The sequence below is a fragment of the Rattus norvegicus genome, chromosome 16 (genome assembly GCF_021556685.1).
Source record: "Rattus norvegicus strain SHRSP/BbbUtx chromosome 16, alternate assembly SHRSP_T2T, whole genome shotgun sequence".
In the NCBI taxonomy this organism is placed as follows: Eukaryota; Metazoa; Chordata; class Mammalia; order Rodentia; family Muridae; genus Rattus; species Rattus norvegicus.
Genome location: NC_141549.1, coordinates 60,020,976 through 60,041,353, shown reverse-complemented (window position 1 = coordinate 60,041,353; position 20,378 = coordinate 60,020,976). Strand labels below are relative to the sequence as shown.

The 20,378-nt window shown below is 37.1% G+C and overlaps 2 protein-coding genes across 5 annotated transcripts in view; one reads left to right on the top strand and one right to left on the bottom strand.

Annotated features, from left to right (window-relative positions):
- Erich1 (glutamate-rich 1) overlaps positions 1–20,378 on the bottom strand; it is a gene marked incomplete at its 5' end in the record, with an annotated part of 52,793,804 nt that overhangs the window by 23,623,010 nt on the left and 29,150,416 nt on the right.
- Positions 1–20,378, top strand: part of Micu3 (mitochondrial calcium uptake 3) — a 90,548-nt gene that overhangs the window by 53,792 nt on the left and 16,378 nt on the right. For 2 of the 5 annotated variants that reach the window (NM_001436584.1, XM_087588813.1), the window contains 4 exons: positions 1,918–2,000; positions 4,494–4,565; positions 6,916–6,954; positions 17,959–18,054. In NM_001436584.1, the coding sequence (NP_001423513.1) occupies positions 1,918–2,000; positions 4,494–4,565; positions 6,916–6,954; positions 17,959–18,054 (290 nt within the window). The remainder of the gene's footprint in view (positions 1–1,917; positions 2,001–4,493; positions 4,566–6,915; positions 6,955–17,958; positions 18,055–20,378) is intronic. The other 3 variants (NM_001436585.1, XM_087588814.1, NM_001436586.1) reach the window with 2 other exon arrangements.

The window sequence follows — 20,378 nt, the reverse complement described above, 5'->3', positions numbered from 1 at the left end:
ATGAAATGATCATGTGGTTCTGTTCTTTCAGTTTGTTTATATGATGGATCACGTTGATGGTTTCCCGTATATTAAACCATCCCTGCATGCCTGGGATGAAGCCTTCTTGATCATGATGGATGATTGTTTTGATGTACTCTTGGATTTGGTTTGCCAGAATTTTATTGAGTATTTTTGCGTCAATATTCATAAGGGAAATTGGTCTGAAGTTCTCTTTCTTTGTTGGGTCTTTGTGTGGTTTAGGTATACGTGTAATTGTGGCTTCATAGAAGGAATTCGGTAGGGCTCCATCTGTTTCAATTTTGTGGAATAGTTTGGATAGTATTGGTATGAGGTCTTCTATGAAGGTCTGATAGAATTCTGCACTGAACCCATCTGGACCTGGGCTCTTTTTGGTTGGGAGACCTTTAATGACTGCTTCTATTTCCTTAGGAGTTATGGGGTTGTTTAAATGGTTTATCTGTTCCTGATTTAACTTTGGTACCCAGTATCTAAGAAATTGTCCATTTCCTGCAGATTTTCAAGTTTTGTTGAGTATAGGCTTTTATAGTAAGATCTGATGATTTTTTGAATTTCCTCTAATTCTGTTGTTATGTCTCCCTTTTCATTTCTGATTTTGTTAATTTGGACACATTCTCTGTGTCCTCTCGTTAGTCTGGGGTTTATCTATCTTGTTGATTTTCTCAGAGAACCACCGTTTGGTTCTGTTCATCTTATTCTTTCATAATGAGAAAAATATTTCGTGGTGAAAACAAGTGCTCTGCCATTCCTAGCAGGGCCACCTGAGATTGATCTCGCTTGAAGACTCGTTGATGATACCAGTCTAAGTCTGGGATGACACTTATTTTACATATATTCATATACTTTTTCAAACTCTTTTAAAAATGTAAAGGTTGATTTTCAGTTGTGGTTCCAGTATTTGTGAAAGATAATAACAGTAAGTGCAGATTCCTAAAATACTCGTAAAATATAAGAGAACATAAAGCAGTAGCTCGCATTGGTTGTTTCCAGAGACAGTTCTGATGGGTGAAGAAAGTAGGGCTATCTGCTTCTCCACAGAGATCAGGAGTGCAAATCAGGCTGGTGAGTCTAATTGGAGATGGATGGGAGCATTCAGAATTTTACTAGCCATTTCAAAAGACAAAGGTCAAGTTTTAAAAGCATGCACTGAAGGATTATTTTCTTTTCTCAAGGTTTTCTTGTTCATACTCTAGGTATAAAAAAATAAAAAGCAAAAGTATAGAATTCCACAGTAGCTCATAAGATGAAGTCAATTCATAGAGCATGGGAGTCTTTCACAGAAAGATAATTTCTTGGATTTTGGAAGGCCTGGTACTGCACACTCACAAATTTTATGAAAGCCTCAGACTTTTCAAGCTTCTAGAAATTCAACCCCAAGTCTGTACCCATCATGAGCACATTGATTCCCAGGCGATTTCAGTTAAATTTTTCTGAGGAATTGGAACTGGTACATTGTGTTATATTTTTATTCTTTTTTTTTTTTACCACTTCAAAGTAGTTGAACAGTAGTTCAATTTTTTAAAAAAAAATCAAGTGCAGTGGCCTCATGTTTGTCTTTGCTGACAAATAAGCAGACTTTGGATATTTATTTTCAGAGGGACAATTGTCAAATATTTCTTTTAGTACAATGCAGTAACTACTCCGGTACCTAGAAAGCTTACAGTCAGTCCTGTTACTGAGTCTGCAGTACATGAAGCAGAAATACGTATTCTCAAAACAGCTCTCACTGTGTGTGACCTGTAGCAACATATTACTTTGATTTATTTGTGATCATGTGCAGTGTATGTATCTAGCTGTTGAATGCATGGATTTTGTACTTTTAAGTATTTTTTTCCATCTTATGAAAACTTGTTCTGGGTTTTGTTTGTTTGTTTGTTTGTTTGTTTTTTCTGGCAGAGCCCCATGCAGGTTTTAGAATAGCTTTCAACATGTTTGACACTGACGGAAACGAGATGGTGGATAAAAAAGAATTTTTGGTGGTATGTACATTATATGTTGCATTTTTCTAATAACTAAATATTGCTTGTCTATATTATGTTTTGTGTTAAGACTATTATGGAAATATAACCTATATCAAGTGTTTAAAGATGACTGTAGTATGATATTTGGAATTTTACCGACACTTTCTACTCCACGGAAAAAGGCAGTCTTGAGATTGCTTTTCCAGCTACTTACTCAGCTTTTGTCACAGCTCTGGGCCACAGGAACTTTGCTTTATCAGTTTGGACTTCCCATCCCCTTTTCTTCCCAGTTCCTGTTACCTGTACTTAAGGTGTAGAGCACTTCCTGCTCCTTCCCTCCCTCTGATCTCTGCCCCTCCTGGATAATCACTCACTTCTCTGACCGATTTGCTTCCTCCTTTGCCCATCTCCCCTTCAAGTCTTTGCTTTATATCCTGTATCTGTTTCTTTAACAAAATACTTTCTTTTTCTTCTTAAATAAAATGTAATGTTAATTTATTTACTAAGAGTAGCAAAATCTGCCAATAATATCAGTATTCTATTCTTATTTTTTCATATCTTCTGTTTAAAAGTAAGAGAAAAGGTGCACATAAAGAGCCATTTTATTTTATTTCAGAACAAGCCTGTTTAAATAATTTGAATAAACATTTTGTATCAGCACTGACTTTTGGAGATTCCATTTCTCAAAAGCTCTTTTGGAATATTGCCTGCTTCTGGGATGGAGTCAGAGGCATTCACTCAGCTCCTAGTTGTTTCCATATACTCTTTGCAAGAGATGTGCTTGCTCTAAAGCTATAATCTGCTCCGTTCAGTTGCTGGAGTGCTTCCTTAGATCTGATGTTTACCTGTCTGTTTCAAAGACTTCTGAAAGCGGGAGTAACTTGACACTCAACTCTTAATATACACAGTGAAATAGAGGTGCTGGGCAGGTGGCCCAGTCAGTCAAGTGCTTGCGTCCCAAGCATGACTGTCTTCCGAGCTCCAGCACCACATAAATAGCCAGCCTCACCATAACCTCATTGCTGAGGAGGCAGAGGCAGAAGAATCTCTGGACCTTGTTGGCCAGCTAGTCTAGCTAATATGTCAGCTCTAGGTTTAGTCAGACAACCTATCTTAAAAAAGTAAGTGGGAAAATGATTGAGGAAGACAACTAGTGTTGACCACTGCCCTCTGTCTGGTGCACATGTACACACACTCATATACTAAAGTAAAAGTAACAACTTAAAAAGAGGGAAATGATAGAGTTGAGATTGTTACCCAGATTCCATAAACAAGAATAACAAACTTCAGAAAGTGACAAAAATCCATGTGTGTTAGAGAAGTCTCTGCAGACACCGCAGGCAGCAGAGTAGAATCTTCATGAGGCAAAAAGGAGGTCCAGTTCAACAGGACTGAATAGCCGGTATTGGTTCCTAGAGGCTGACAGTAGGTGGTTTATTTAGGCATATTAACACAGAGGACAATTTGGAAAGTTTCCTGGTAATAATTAACTCAATCCTATGTGCACAATAAAGCTTAATACATGTTAATACCTCTTCCATAAAAACAGGTTCTGTAAATTGACTACATGTGACAACCTTAAGTCTCTGGAGGAGGGTCTGCTGTGGTCTTGGTCTTACAGATAGCACAAAGGTCATGAGGCTATAAAACACCTTTGCTCCTGTTTGTAAGAGTCTGTGGGAGCCAGGTGTGGCCTAGCCACAGAGATAGCACAGAAGCCACCGTGCTGTTAACCACATCCATTCCCAGCTTTCTGGGCTTGTAACAGCTTATACATTTCTTCCTTTGAAGATAGACATTCCTGTATGTTTAACATTCCTAATTTCCTAAATGCTTATCTGTGAGCACAAGCACCTCAGGTTCTCCACAGTAAAAGAATTAGGCTTCCACTTCAAACCATAGAAATTTTAAAAATTTATAAACAGTAATGAAGCTGTTTATAGCACTAACATTTATTTAGATATAATAGGCACAGTGCTAGGTAATTAGTTTTGATACTTAGTTTATGTAGCACTCTATACAGTAAGGGACTTTTCTTATTTTCCAAATACAAAAAAAAAAAAAGAGCTGTAGACAGTTAATCTATCTTAGAAGTGACACCAGCAGTCTCCTCTCTACCAGGTCTCGTTAGTGCAGGAACTTCACAGGGGGTCGTGTCCATTTTCATACATAGACAAATTAGAACCGGTAGAGTGACAGTCTACTGTAATAGCACTGAGACAGAAAGCCGGCTCAAAGCCAGAGCCGTGAGAGCGGCTTCAGTGCTCCTCACTGCCCAGCAGCCTTCATCTCCTGTGCCTCCAGCTCAGAGAGGAAGTAAAACTGTAATATTAAATGCATTTTAACAAAACTGAATTGCCAGTACCAAAGGATATGGTTTGTCCTGTGAAAAGTGACAGTTATAAAATACAGAGTAGTTTAAAAGTTGTTGAAATTACTTTATTTATGTATAAGATATACTTAGTATAGAGTAATATATAGGTATTTGATTCCTGATTTATTTCTGTATAGCTTCAAGAGATATTCAGGAAAAAAAATGAAAAGAGAGAAACTAAAGGAGATGAAGAAAAACGTGCAATGCTGGTAAGAAATACTTTATAGTGGTTTCAGGTGGGTTTCCAGTGAGAGTTATTTTGTACTTCTTGAAACAGTGTAACACTTAGAATTTGGATCTTTACTGAAAACATTTTGAAGGTTTCATGTAGAAAAATTATTTAAATATCTTATGCAATAATATCAATATTTCTGTTAAATATTGATATTAAATATCTGTACCCAGTCATATTCATTATCATTTCCATCCATATGTCGTTATCTGTGAGATATGAAGGGTATATATCATACAGTAGATTAATAAGATCATTATGCATGTACAAATTTAAAGGTGAATATGCAAAGATTTAATTCTTTAAGTGAATTTAATGACAGTGTAATAAAATGAATGGTAAATATAAGAAAATAATGTAGGCTTTCTGCATCTCTTAGAAGCAGTGTGGACTCTTCTTCTGGGTTACATGTTAGTGCCTTGTTCTGAAGTTAGAGTTAACAGGATTTCCTCTTTTTAGGCTTCATTTTAATTGTCCTAAATATTTTAGTCTTGACAACAGGCCAGTTCACATTGTAAATAAATAAATAACAGACTAGTCCTAAGCCCTTCCTCTCAGGCACAAGGCTAGCTGCTTTTCGTACATTGCCATTTAATATCCAACAACCCTCCTCTTGTCCACAGCCAAAGTCAAGAAAACTGATCTTATAGAGTTTAAGTATCTTATGTAAAATTAAAATCCTGTTCAACTGCAAAGTCACGGTTTCAACCTTTGGTGGCCTGCTGTGAATTCTCTACTTTTATCCATCTTAATTGATTCATTTGCTACTTAAATACCAAAACATATGATTATTTTATTGCCATGTAACAAATACTTAATTAGAAGTATAATTCTGGTCATTAGCATTTACTAGGTCAGATAACATAGTGGAAAACTGCAGTATCAGCACAAGAGCCAAGTAAAGGAATAAGATACATTTTACAAAGAAATATAAAATATGTTGAAAGCAAGTATTTCATAATAATGATGTAATTCACGTTAACTTGGATTAATTAGGTAAGTCTAGGTAAATTATGAAGTCTGTTTTATATCACCTTATCCTTGGTGATATGTCTTATATTCATATATATAGTGATACACTCCCTAGCAAATATTTTGGGAAAAAAAGATGGTCTTAAAGAACAAGCGAAAATAACAAATAAGTTATATGCAACTTGATCTATGTAAATGACCTCGTAAAAGTAATTGATCTACAGGTACCTCGAGGTGTTGATCTGAATCTAAATAGCCCTGCACAAAGCTCATTTCATAGTGTGGTTATCAGGTGTTCCTGTCAGTGACCTTTCCCTGACAGCACCGTTTAGCAGCTCTACAGTTCCTCATTACTGTATTCTATGTGGCAGTCCTGGGTTTCAGTGTGTTAGTCATATTTTAAGTAATATAACTCTGAAGTGACTTTTTACCGCTTTATCTAGAGACCATCAAGTAAAATGCAAATGGTATGGCAGGTTGATAGAAATGATAGTAAACCTGGACACATGTTCTAAACACTGGGTTGAACTTGAAACAACTAAAATTTATCTCATAGTAAAAAATGAGACAAAACTCAGAAAGAAAGTAAACCAGGCCCATGAGCGAGGTCTAGAGGGTTTGGATATTTTCTCTGTGATGCATTACCTCTGTGATCTTCAGTAAGATTCTTAATCTCTCTGTCCCAGGTTTTTAGTTTTACAATTGAAATTATAGAATAATGTTGTCACCACCTGTAATTTTATGAAGGTTAAATAAGTTAAAATGCTACTTACCAGTATAACATAATTATAAAAATATAGTAAACATTAAAAAATGTTAGCTAATAGACTTGATAACAACCTCCTGGTCTCTTTAACTGAAAATTAGCATATCCAAATCAAAACCCTAAAATAGGTCCATATCACTAAAACAGTGAAACCAACACTGCCCTAAGGTCTGTGCTAAGGCCACAGTGAATGGCACTCTGAGTCCTCTTCTCATTCCTGGCAGGTAAGTATTATTGCTGCCCCACAGGTGAGCATAGCCAATAGCGTTCCAGCGCAGGGCCTCATACCATTGTCCACATCCATCCACCTCCACTCAGGAGATGCTGTTCGCTCACAGCAGTAGTCCTTTCATGTACAGTGAAAATGGCTGACAAGAACACAGGCTCAGTTAATGTTTACTTATATGGAGTTAGGAACTTTGCTACTCATCTTTACATTTATCTCACTCGTGTGTGCTTTATAGAGAATGTAGCATAATGATTTGCCCTTCCTAATTGATATTTTGTCGTCTTTTTCTTTTTTCTTTTGCTATACTTGGGTTCATTCTGAAATGTGACACTTCATTTGGCCCTTTGTGCTCTATGTCAGCGTCTTCAACTTTATGGATACCATTCTCCTACTAATAGTGTATGTACAATACTTTAATGTTTTTATGTATATTTCCCTCACCTCTATATTGGATAATGGTATTTCTTTATATAAAGCTAGATATGCTATTTAAAGTGTTTTGGAATTTGTTAAATATAGTAAGATACAATCAAGCCAAAATTTCTAGATATGTGAAACAAAATGTAGAAAGTAATTGTTTATCATTGTTAGTTTTATATCTGTAAATTAAAGTAAATGTGAGTAAACAACCATCAGCAGACATTCTGGTAGAGGAATTGAAATTTTATATTTTTCAGCAACATATGAAGCATTATAGAAAAATAATAGGACAGATAGGCTCTCTTCCTGACAGGTATTTTAAGAATTAGCTCTGACATTGGTCAATGCCCATAATATCATATAAATGAAGACTTTTTCATCTGCAGTTTTCATGTTTGTCCTGAAACTATTGCCTGCCTGCTTTCTCTGGTCTGTTGAAAACTCTGTATGAGAATATACTTGTTACATTCTACACAGACATGAGTCTGAGTTTTATTCTTTATCTTGAAAACTTCTGTAACTGCTCTTCCCAGTCATGACTCTTCTGTTCTCTTGAGAACAAGCTTATTGGTTAACCCAGGACATAAGAACCTCTCAGAAGAACCTGACCCTGTCCCATAAACTTGCAGTTCACTTAATTTCCTAGGTAGCCGTCAACCTTATTAAGAATTCCTCAAACTGTAGAAATCCCACCTGAAAAATCCCTTGAATTTGGGGGACAGTGTTTAATTAGCTACTATAAACTATAGAAACACTTATTTTAGATTTGAGCATCCTGGAGGTGGTTTCAACATCAAATAAGCACAGGGTGTCCTGCCTACTCACAAGGAATGACACGGGATGCTTGGAGAGCAAGGCAAATCTAGGGCGCCCACACAGACCTTAAGTTTGTCTAAGAAATTTGGAAACATTTTCTATAAAATCTATTGCTGCTTCCCAATAAGAGAAATTTTCTAATTACTTTTAAAAGTTTTTCTTATAATCATTTAAATATTTGTAAGTGCCTATAAAATGAAAATCTCACATTATAATATCATATATACTTTTAAACATACAATTAGTAGTATTTATGATTTTATGGCTTAATTTTTACTGTCACAGTGGGAATCACTTTTTAATTGTAGTAGTTTCAATGTTTCCTTTCATTTTTAAGTAGTTAACCGTATAGTTTAAACTTCATAGACTTTACAGTCACTGCCATTAAGATATTTTCAATAGCCAGATTTAAATGGTATATTCTGTTCAATTATCCTCGATGAGGAAACATATTTGTTATTTTTATTTTATTGGTTTGCAAATTTCTCATTTCATTTTACTGAGGACAGCTTCTGTCCTTATGTAAAACAAATGCTAATATGCTATAATTTCATGTTCTTTTAATTTTCACTCAAAGTGATTATATAATATAACTCTTAAAATTTTCTTTAATTTTTTTTACAAGCTTTTGTATAATAGAAACATTGTTGTGAGGAATGACTTCCCTAAGTGCCTTTGGGAAACCAGATGTTGTCTGGACACGAGGACAGACAAACCCTTTGAGCTCTCAAATCACCCTCCAAGATAGCACCCGCTATAGTCACTTCTGCCTGTTTTCATTCTTTCTGCTACAGTGAAAGCTCAAGGCTGTTCCTGTGTCTGAATATAGTAGTTACCCTAGTAGTAGCTTTTCCACTCCAGATAACCCAGATCTTTTTATATTCCGCATGGAGTCAAGTCTCAATTGTTTTTCCACAGTGATGAAAAAATACAAAAGAGTTGAAAAGAATAAGCAATTCAACAGTTCAGACATCAAGGGTGTGTGACTTCAGCATCCCTTATGTGATTTTATGATATTAAGTTTAACTCCCCTAATGTTATCACTATCAGAAAAGGTGTCAATTTTTAATACCACTTCACTGGTATTTCATCATATGTTGAAATGCGGTTTGCACATTTTGTTATTCATAAATAATTTTTATTTTAAAAATATGTCTTCTCCAGTTTTGGATGCCGAGTTGTAATATATATTGTACATATTTACACATATATATTACCATGCATGTTAATTATGTGTTTTCAGTCTTGTCTGTCCTTACTGACAGTTGTGTCTGCTTGACTGTGAATTGGTATATTAAAACTAAACTAAATGTTATAATTATGAATTTATTATTTACTCACAATGTTCTTCATTTTTATGTTACTTATTTTGAACCATTATTACATGTGTAAGAATATAAATTAATTATGCCTTAACCTAGTTTCTGGTAGCTACTGTACTAGATTTCTGGGTATATTTTGCCTTATAAAACCTTTAGTTATCAGTATAGACAACCTTTCGAATTAACATTTTATTTTTTATTATCATTCCCTGTAATGATAATGAAGCTTTTCCTAATTTTAAAAATGTACTTTATCTCAAGAACGTAATACAAATAAAATGAATAATTATAAAATAGTTCAAGATATAAAATGTTGCAATTTCCCACAATCCCCTTTATACTATTCCCAGGCATAATTCTTCTCCCAAAAATAATTCTCCCAAATGATTGCTGCAACTGTGGTTTATAGATAGATCTTTGCTTTGCTCCCTGTGCAATCTGAAAAATAGGCCTTAGTTCTGCTCATGGAGTTTTGTACATAGTCCCAGCTTGATCTCCTTTACTGCTTCAGACAGTAGATTTATTAGTTGTTCTATCCAGTGAAAATGGTTGTTTGTAAAGAAAGCGGCTCCTCAACTCGTGCCACAGACTGTCACACAGATGTCCTCTTGCTGGGCAATTCCAACCCCTGAGTATGCAGCAGAAGAGCCTCATGAGTTTTTCCTGTTTGTCACCCCAGCTATTGGAAATCCGAGCGAGTTTATTCTTAAATTGAGTCTTCTTTTCTCATGCTGTGAGTGTGTGGCACTAAAGAATGTAGTTGCTTTGGTCTTTGATGACACTGTCTCATTTGTATGAAGTTACCAGGACGTCTAGTCATTTTTACTATCAGTGCAAGTATCAATACAAAGCCAAAGACAATAGCATTTCTGAGACTCTTTAAGTGTGTTAGCTTTGCTCTGGCCTTTTCACTTATTCTCATCCAGCAAGCTAGCACTACTTCCTGGCCTCTGTCAGCGTAGCCTGCTGTGTCTTTTTCAGTTTTGCATTAACTGGGAAAATTTTGATGGTATATTTTGTGAAATGTACTGGTCTCTTTTCTCCTGGCTGATTGATATAGTCTGCGCCTCTTTAATTAGAAAATTCAATTAATTTACATTAGTGTGGTTACTTTGTGATGTAAATAGTTTTACTGAGGTGAACAGAGACCATGACCAAGGCAACTCTTATAATGACAACATTTGACTGGGGCTGGCTTACAGGTTCAGAGGTTCAATCCAGTATTGTCAAGGTGGAAACTTAGCATCTAGGCAGGCGTGGTGCAGGAGGAGCTGAGAGTTCTACATCTTCATCTGATGACAGCTAGGAAAAAGCTCTCAAAGCCTACTCCCACAATGACACTTCCTCCAACAAGGCACACCTACTCCAGCAAGACCACACCTCCTAATAGTGCCACTCCCTGGGCCAGGCATATTCAGACCTCCACAGCTGCGTACTTACCATTCCTTACTCGACTTGTGTTTTGAAGCTAAGGAGACGGCTCAGTTTATAAAGTGTCTATTGTTCTGAGTTCTGAGTCTTAGAGTCCACATAAAGCCCAAGTAGGTGGGACATGTATGTAACCCCAGCACAGGGGAATGTGGGACAAGAACAGATTGCTCCCTAGAGCTCATGGGCCAGCCAGTCTAGCAGACTTGAGGAACTCCAAGTACAGTGTCTTGTCATAAAAAAATAAGGTGGAGAGTAAAACAGGAAGACAAGTAATGTTGACTTTTGGCCTATGAATGCATACAATTCACTCATGTATGTTTATGTGTATTTACCAGTGCTCATAATTAATTTACTCTCACCCCTTTATAAGCCTTATAATCTAATACTCATAAAATGCATCCTTAAGATAGAGTCCCTTGGAGATTGGAAAATGGTGGCTTAGCTGTATACCTCATGGTAGAATTACTGTTGAGCTTTCTTGTTCAATTGACCCTGGGTTCAATTCCCATTACAACCAAAAAGAAAAACAAACAAACAAAACCTCTTTCTGAAAATATCTTTATTGTAAGTTAAAAGATGCTTCTCAGCAAATGATGATAAAATTTATACACTGTTTTTGGACTTCTATAATTGAAATTAAAGGGTCAGCTCTGAATATAATTAATTTTCTTCTGTAGGTTACCTGGGTCTCCTCCCAGCCTAGTTCCTGTCTCCCGCATTGAAAACAGACTTTTTTTCCTCGCTTAATATACCCTTATTGTGGTTCTCTCTCTCTCTCTCTCTCTCTCTCTCTCTCTCTCTCTCTCTCTCTCTCTCTCTCTCTCTCTTTCTCTCTCTCTACTCATTCCAGTTCCTCTCCACATCACCTCCGATCCCAGTCAAGTGCCTTTCTCTCCCGCATTAGAAAGCATACAGGGATTTAAGGGATAATAATAAAGTAGCAAACCTAAACTAGAAACTAACACATTGGAGTTGAAGAAGACAAAAATCAGGCTATGTCACTTTTGACAAAGATATCCCCTTTTTAGCAGAGTGTCCCAAGGTCACTCACTCATTGCACATGTTGAGGGTCTCTGCATTAATTCCCATCTGCTGCAGGAGGAAGCTTTTCTCATGATAGCTGAGCAAGGCACTGATCTGGGAGTATAGCAGAGTGCACTGGCTGATTTTGTGTGTCCACTTGACAAAAGCTGGAGTTATCACAGAGAAAGGAACCTCCCTTGAAGAAATGCCTTGATGAGATCCAGCTGTAAGACATTTTCTCAATTAGTGATCAAGTGGGGAGGGCCCGGCCCATTAGATGCTGCCATCCCTGGGCTGGTAGTCTTGGGTTCTATAAGAAAGCAAGTTGAGCAAGCCAGAAGAAGCGAGCCAATAAATAACATCCCTCCATGGCCTCTGCATCAGCTCCTGCTTCCTGGCCTGCTTGAGTTCCAGTCCTGACTTCCTTTGGTGATGAACAGCACTGTGGAAGTGTAAGCTGGGTAAACCCTTTCCTCCCCAGCTTGCTTCTTGATCATGATGTTTTGTGCAATAATAGAAACCCTAAGACAGTGTCATTTTAAAAAATCTTTATTTATTTATGTACATTGGTGTTTTGTCTGAATGTATGTCTGTATGGAGGTGTTGTTATGCCCAGATGGTGAGGTCCCCACTGACCATCAGAGACCACCAGGAGTCTAACTCATATGCAAAAGCAAAAGTCTTTACTGAAGCTTGAACTCAAACCCTGCACCCTCTCTAACACAGTGGAAGACGCTGAGCCAGTATAAACCTTGCCTATTTATCAGGTTGCTGTATCAAGGTGAGGGACTTTTCTTTCCAACTTGGGAATTGGTTAGCATTTGCTTGCCATTCCTGTATTGGCTAGTAATGATTTCAGCTTGATATGAACAATGGTGGCTAGCCTAATCAAATCTACTTGTCAGATATTAGGTACTTTCCCCTTAAGAACTGGGTGGTTGTTGCTAGGAGTAAAGTGGCTGTTTGCTCAGAGGAATTGTGATAATTGGCAGGGTGACATGATTCTTGGGACAAGTTGAGGTTTTTCCAGTAGCTAAGTTTACTCAGAGGGCAAGTTAATCATAAAGTGGAGTCTGAAAGCAAAATGGAGTTTGTAATGTTAAGCTTGACCCTTCAGGGTCAAATCTTGGAGTTACAGATAGTTGTAATGTTGTAATGCCATGTGGGTGATGGGAATTGAACCAGGGTCGTCTGAAATAGCAGCTAGTGTCCTCAACTGCTGAGCCATCTCTCCAGCCCCCACAAAATGTCATTTTAAGTCTTCTTTGCCCTTGTTTTTCTATAGTCTTGCTGCAGTGTGCCTCTCTGCCCTGCTTTTGTCCATGGTGAGATTTGTTGAGCTTCCAAAATAGGAAATTGTTTTTTCCCCTTTATTATTGGAATTCGCTGTCTTTACCTCTTTACCTGAATGTTATTTCCCATCTTTCTCTGTTAAGATTTTTCTGATGCTTTCATGGACATTCATTTGGCCCACTATGCCTGTAGCTTCTCTCTGAGTGTTTGACAGACCTGGAGAAAATTAGTCCAATACAACATTGAATTACAGTTCCAAGATTACTTGTTTTGATGCTTTGTTTTGTTTTGTTGCTGTTATTTTGACACAATTATCAATTGTTACAATAGAACATAATAGAAAGATGGTTTTATTTTGCTTGTTTTTGTTTGCTTAAGTATGTAAAGAACTGGCCTGTTTAGTTTGGGTCACCATCATTCTGTTTACCTCAGTGGTAGATCAGTATCTCTAGGAAGAATCTCTAGTTGAGAACTTCCTTTGACCTTTCCGTCCTCCCTCCCCACTGCCAAGTCTGCCTTCTCTGCATTCCTGTCTATCACAAATATCAGTGACAGGACATTAGCAGATTGTGGGAATAGGACCTTGCTAAAAAAGAGATGTAGAAACTCTTGAATCTGCCAGGTTTAAGGACTTCCACTAATAAATAGCCTCTTTGACATACATAGACAGGTAGGTAGGTAGGTAGGTAGGTAGGTAGGTAGGTAGGTAGGTAGGTAGGTAGGTAGGCGGGCAGGTGGGTGGGCAGACAGACAGACAGACGATAGAATTAGATTTAGAACATACAGAATATCAGTCTGCCTAGTCCATCCTTTTTGCAAGTTCTTTTGAAAGTCCATATGTTCCTTTCTCTCTTTGAAAGTCCACACTCAGTGTGTTCTACTGTTAAGGCCTGAAAGCTGAGCTCACGCAGAGATGTTTTCAGGAAGTCTTTCTGTGCTGCCTTCCATTCACACACTGAAGCAGCAGAGCTGTCTGCTCCGTTTCTGTCTTAGAGCCCGGTCACAAGTGTACACCTCATGTCCTTCTTTAACTTTTACACATATGCGCTGATATTAAATTTGCTCAAAATTTCTTCCTTTTAAATTCTACTTTGAGTTTGTTATTTATTTGAACCTTATTGCAGTGCCTTATGTATACTTTCTGCTTTTAAATATTTTTATTATTTTTCATGTTAAAAAGTTTTTTCTTACTTACATCATTGAAGTTTTTATGATTTATAAGGGTTTTATTTTCAATAACTATTATTTTTAAATCCCTTTAACATTTTCCATAAACTTTGACCATATTTTTTTTATCTCCCCAAATTCTTCCAAGATCTGGTCCCACTCTATCCATATTTTTTCTTTCTTTCTTTCTTTCTTTTTTTTTATTTTCTTCTCTTTTTTTAGCATTTTTTTCTTCCACCTTTATTAAATTGGGTATTTCTTATTTACATTTCAAATGTTATTCCCTTTCCCAGTTTCCAGGCCAACATCCCGCTAGCTCCTCCCCCTCCCCTTCTCTATGGGTGTTCCCCTCCCCATCCTCCCCCCATTACCACCCTCCCCCCAACAATCATGTTCACTGGGGGTTCAGTCTTGGCAGGACCAAGGGCTTCCCCTTCCACTGGTGCTCTTACTAGGCTATTCATTGCTACCTATGAGGTCAGAGTCCAGGGCCAGTCCATGTATAGTCTTTAGGTAGTGGCTTAGTCCCTGGAAGCTCTGGTTGCTTGCCATTGTTGTACATATGGGGTCTCGAGCCCCTTCAAGCTCTTCCAGTTCTTTCTCTGATTCCTTCAATGGGGGTCCTATTCTCAGTTCAGTGGTTTGCTGCTGGCATTCGCCTCTGTATTTGCTGTATTCTGGCTGTGTCTCTCAAGAGCGATCTACATCCGGCTCCTGTCGGTCTGCACTTCTTTGCTTCATCCATCTTGTCTAATTGGGTGGCTGTATATGTATGGGCCACATGTGGGGCAGGCTCTGAATGGGTGTTCCTTCAGTCTCTATTTTAATCTTTGCCTCTCTATTCCATGCCAAGGGTATTCTTGTTCCCCTTTTAAAGAAGGAGTGAAGCATTCGAATTTTGGTCTTTCATCTTGAGTTTCATGTGTTCTGTGCATCTAGGGTAATTCAAGCATTTGGGCTAATATCTACTTATGAATGAGTGCATACCATGTGTGTTTTTCTGTGATTGGTTACCTCACTCAGGATGATATTTTCCAGTTCATCCATTTGCCTATGACTTTCATAAAGTCATTGTTTTTGAGAGCTGAGTAGTATTCCATTGTGTAGATATACCACATTTTCTGTATCCATTCCTCTGTTGAAGGGCAACAGGGTTCTTTCCAGCTTCTGGCTATTATAAATAAGGCTGCTATGAACATAGTGGAGCACGTGTCTTTGTTGTATGTTGGAGCATCTTTCGGTAATATGCCCAAGAGAGGTATAGCTGGGTAGTGCAATGTCCAATTTTCTGAGGAACCTCCAGACTGCTTTCCAGAATGGTTGTACCAGTCTGCAATCCCACCAACAATGGAGGAGTGTTCCTCTTTCTCCACATTCTGGCCAGCATCTGCTGTTGCCAGAGTTTTTGATCTTAGCCATTCTGACTGATGTGAGGTGGAATCTCAGGGTTGTTTTGATTTGCATTTCCCTGATGACTAAAGATGTTGAACATTTCTTTAGGTGCTTCTCAGCCATTGGAATTCCTCAGCTGTGAATTCTTTGTTTAGCTCTTTTAATAGGGTTATTTGTTTCCCTGCAGTCTAACTTCGTGAGTTCTTTGTATATTTTGGATATAAGCCCTCTATCGGTTATAGGATTGGTAAGGATCTTTTCCCAATCTGTTGGTTGCCGTTTTGTCCTAACAACAGTGTCCTTTGCCTTACAGAAACTTTGCAGTTTTATGAGATCCCATTTGTCGATTCTTAATCTTAAAGCATAAGCCATTGGTGTTTTGTTCAGGAAATTTTCTCCAGTGCCCATGTGTTCGAGATTCTTCCCCACTTTTTCTTCTATTAGTTTGAGTGTATCTGGTTTGATGTGGAGGTCCTTGATCCACTTGGACTTAAACTTTGTACAGGGTGATAAGAATGGATCCATCTGCAATCTTCTACATGCTGACCTCCAGTTGAACCAGCACCGTTTGCTGAAAATGCTCACTTTTTTCCATTGGATGGTTTTGGCTCCTTTGTCAAAAATCAAGTGACCATAGGTATGTGGGTTCATTTCTGGGTCTTCAATTCTATTCCACTGGTTTATCTGTCTGTCTCTGTACCAATACCATGCAGTTTTTATCACTTTTATTGCTCTGTAATACTGCTTGAGTTCAGGGATAGTGATTCCCCCAGAAGTTCTTTTATTGTTGAGAATAGTTTTCATTATCCTGGGTTTTATTCCAAATGTATTTGCAAATTGTTCTTTCTAACTCTATGAAGACTTGAGTTGGAATTTTGATGGCGATTGCCTTAAATCTATAGATTGCTTTTGGTAAAATGAACAGTTTTACAATATTAATCCTGCTGATCCATGAGCATGGGAGGTCTTTCCATCTTCTGAGATCTTAATTTCTTCAGAGACTTGAAGTTCTTGTCAGACAGATCTTTTATTTGTTTGGTTAGAGTCATACCAAAATATTTTATATTATTTGTGACTCTTGTAAAAGGTGTCATTTCCCTAATTTCTTTCTCAGCTTGTTTATCCTTTGAGTAGAGGAAGGCTACTTATTTGAGTTAATTTTATACCCAGCCACTTTGCTGAAGTTGTTTATCAGGCTTAGTAGTTCTCTGGTGGAACTTTTGGGGTCAGTTAAGTATACTATCATATGATCTGTACATAGTGATATTTTGATTTCTTCCTTTCCAATTTGTATCCTTTTGACCTCCTTTTGTTGTCTGATTGCTCTGCCTAGGACTTCGAGTACTATGTTGAATAAGTATGGAGAGAGTGGTCAGCCTTGTCTGGTCCCTGATTTTAGTGGGATTGCTTCAAGTTTCTCTCAATTTAGTTTGATGTTGGCTACTGGTTTGCTGTTTATTGCTTTTACTATGTTTAGGTATGGGCCTTGAATTCTTGATCTTTCCAAGACTTCTAACATGAAGAGGTGTTGAATTTTGTCAAATGCCTTCTCAGTGTCTAGTGAGATGTTCATGTAGTTTTTTTCTTTGAGTTTGGATTGCATTGATGGATTTTCTTATATTGAACCATCCCTGCATCTCTGGGATGGAGCCTACTTGATCATGGTGAATGATCATTTTGATGTGTTCTTGTATTCGGTTTGAGAGAATTTTATTGAGTAATTTCACATTGATATTCATAAGGGAAATTGGTTTGAAGTTCTCTTTTTTGGTTGGGTCTTTGTGTGGTTTAGGTATCACTGTAATTGTGGCTTCATAGAACAAATTAGGTAGTGTTCCTTCTGTTTGTATTTTGTGGAATAGTTGACTATAATATTTCTGTTTAGAGTTTCAGGGTAGGATTTTTAACCTTAGAAACTCCCTCATGGAAGTCAATACTGAGGGGGAAAGGAGTGCCCTGCCCCTGTGAACATTAAATGCACCTTATCTTTCATAGTCGTCACACCCATGAAATCCTAGAATAGGTTGACATCATTTGACTTAAACAGTTATATTTTATTTTCACAAACTTTATATTTAAGTTTGTATCTACAAGGTAAGAATGAACTTATTTTGATTGTGTTAGTCTAACAAGATGGATGAGAAAACAACTAATTTTGAAATTATATATGCATTTAAGAGGTTACCACAAATCAAAAAAATTGTTTCCATATACCATTTCACAAAATGTTTAAATAAATTTTTTATGTCATACTTTCATAGAATTACTTATGTCTCAACAAAAGCAGGCAAGATTGCAGAGTTTGAGCCTTTTTGACATAGCCACATTGTACTTAGAAACAGGTTATACAGCCTTTCATTCTGAAAGCGCCATGGGCTGCTGGCTGTGTAATGTAGTACTGTTGTGTGCACCAGAATACAATGAAGGTAAGCCAATGGGCTCTTTTCCCGTCTGTGGTTGGTTAGAAGAGATGTAAAGCATGTAAGGTGTTCTCTGACCATTGTGTAGATTTATGTGCTTGTTCTTAAAACTTCTACAGGTACTTAAACCAGATGCTGAGGAACTTGTCTCCAGAAGCTACTGGGATACCCTGAGACGTAGCACAAGCCAGGCGCTCTTCTCAGACCTTGCAGAGGTATAAGGAAGCGTCCGTGTGGCCCTCATACTCCTGTACTAGATGCCATTTTGTGAATCTGATATTCAATTGGTTTCAGATTCACAAAGCCCAAAATGTACTCTTTTTCTATTTCTTTTAACTTTTTTAGTAAATTAATAAGTACTACGTATCATCCGTATAATCACTGTATAGAAAGAATATTGTATGTTTATTGTACTGACAGGGGATGTCAGTTATTATCTGTGTTGATTGAACTTGTTTATTTTATAAAACATAACATCAGAATATACCTAAAATAAAATAATAGTTAGCTTTAATTAAGGATCAATTCCTAGAAATTTGAAGTAGTAATACAGATTTGTAAATTTACTATCCTACAACATAACTGTTACATAGAAATACTAAATTCTTCATTTTGTAAAGCAAGACTGCTCTTATGTTAGATTTAAACACTTAACTTCCCCAGCTAGTAGTGAGCAGCTTACGGGAAAGAGATGTAGAAATGTGAAATTCAGTCAAAGAATTGGAAATTTATCTTTATATTAACTTAAGCCCATGTTTAAATAAAAATCAAACCAACTCAGATTTGGTTTTTTCATTGCTTAAATTTTACTGCTGGACACTTTATTGCTGCACTTGTGATAGACTGCCTCTACTCCGCTATTTAGTGCCACCATCAACAGGAATTTAAATATCTAATATTAAACTTGGTGTCTGATATTTTATCAAAACTTTAAGTTCAAAAAGTAAAACATTGTGTGTGTGTGATACAGTGTTGTTGGAGTGCTTGACACACAAGCATGGGCACCTGAGCTGAACCTCCAGCATTCCTGGAAAAGCCTAGCACAGGCACATAGTATATTCTGTAAAGCCAGCAGTGAGGAGGAAGAGATGGGAGTGCAGATCCCTGATGCTGCTAGGCAGACAGTCTAGCTGCATTGGCAAAGCCCAGGTTCATTGAGAGACCCAGTCTTAAAAGACTAGGTAGATACTGTTTAAGAAAGACATCTAGGATTGATGTCTGATGTTATGCATGTGCTCTGGCAGTGTGTGTATGTAACACGCACACATACTCGCATCAATATCTAAAATAAATACCAATTATTTGTGATTTTTTTTGTTCTCTCCATTTATAAATAAAGTTTGAGGAGGTGTTTTGCTTGGAGAGTCCCTTGTTACTGTACTCCATTATAAAAAATGAGAATTTATTACAAGTCACAACTTGTATAAAAGAATCATTTATAGTATTTGTATTTCAAGATACAAACTAGTTCAGAAGGAAGGCTTAGAAATGTACTTAAATACTTCTCATTGCATATAATACACAACTCTTAAAATATAATAGGTAAATAAGAGCTTAACCCCTCATTTTCTCATTCTTTTAACAGCTGCTGTAAACTGTTGGCATCTTAAATTATAAAGAGGAAACCATGTTTTTAAAATTACTATAAAATTATATAAAGAAGATTTGCATGTGTGAACAGCTGGCACTAATGTCCGCCTAAAATTACTCAGAGTGTATGTAATATGACAAGTATATCACACAGCATTGAGAACAGTTGGTTAGTACCAGGAATCTAAAGATGACTTTGACTTTTACAAATAAAATTTAATGTCTGTGTGGTATAAGGAATAACTTATCCATTGGATTATTCAGAAATTGTTTATGTTAAATTTGAAGATTCCCCCTTTGCCTAGAGAGTGAGGTTTTTTTTTTTACATTGTAATCAATAGAAAGTTGTTTAAGAGACTGTCTTAAAACTTTATTTTAATAGTTTGATAAATTTGTATTTTATACAAATTTTGAGATTTAAGGTAACTTTGGCCATGTGTTTATTACCGGTGCTGAGCTCTGAAGCATACTAACACACACCACTGCTGACCTACACCCCTATTCCACACTCTGTCTGACCAAGCTCCTTCCCACCTAGCACCATTTTTAGCTTAAAAAAATAGTCAACTTATGTCTAAATGACCATGAGGGTCTCTGTTCACTTTGAGGGTTTTTTTCCATTGTGTTATGAAACACCTGAATTCATTTTTTTTAACAGTAAGCAAAAGAATCAAAGAAATAAAGTAATGTCTTTTTCTTTCCACCTCCTTGTAATTCACTCTGTAAACTGTCATGATGCCAAGGACACTGGCCTAGCTCTCCCAATGGCTCCAATGCTTAGCTTCACATGGGAGTGGGGTCTCCATTTCCATTTTCTGGTTTCCTCCTCCCCACCCCCACCCCCACTTCTGCTGTCAAACTGTTACTTATCCCTCTGTGGGTTTGGATTACTTGAATAAGCGCAACCTGAAGCTAATAAGATTGGACACTGAAAACCGTAAGTGAAGGT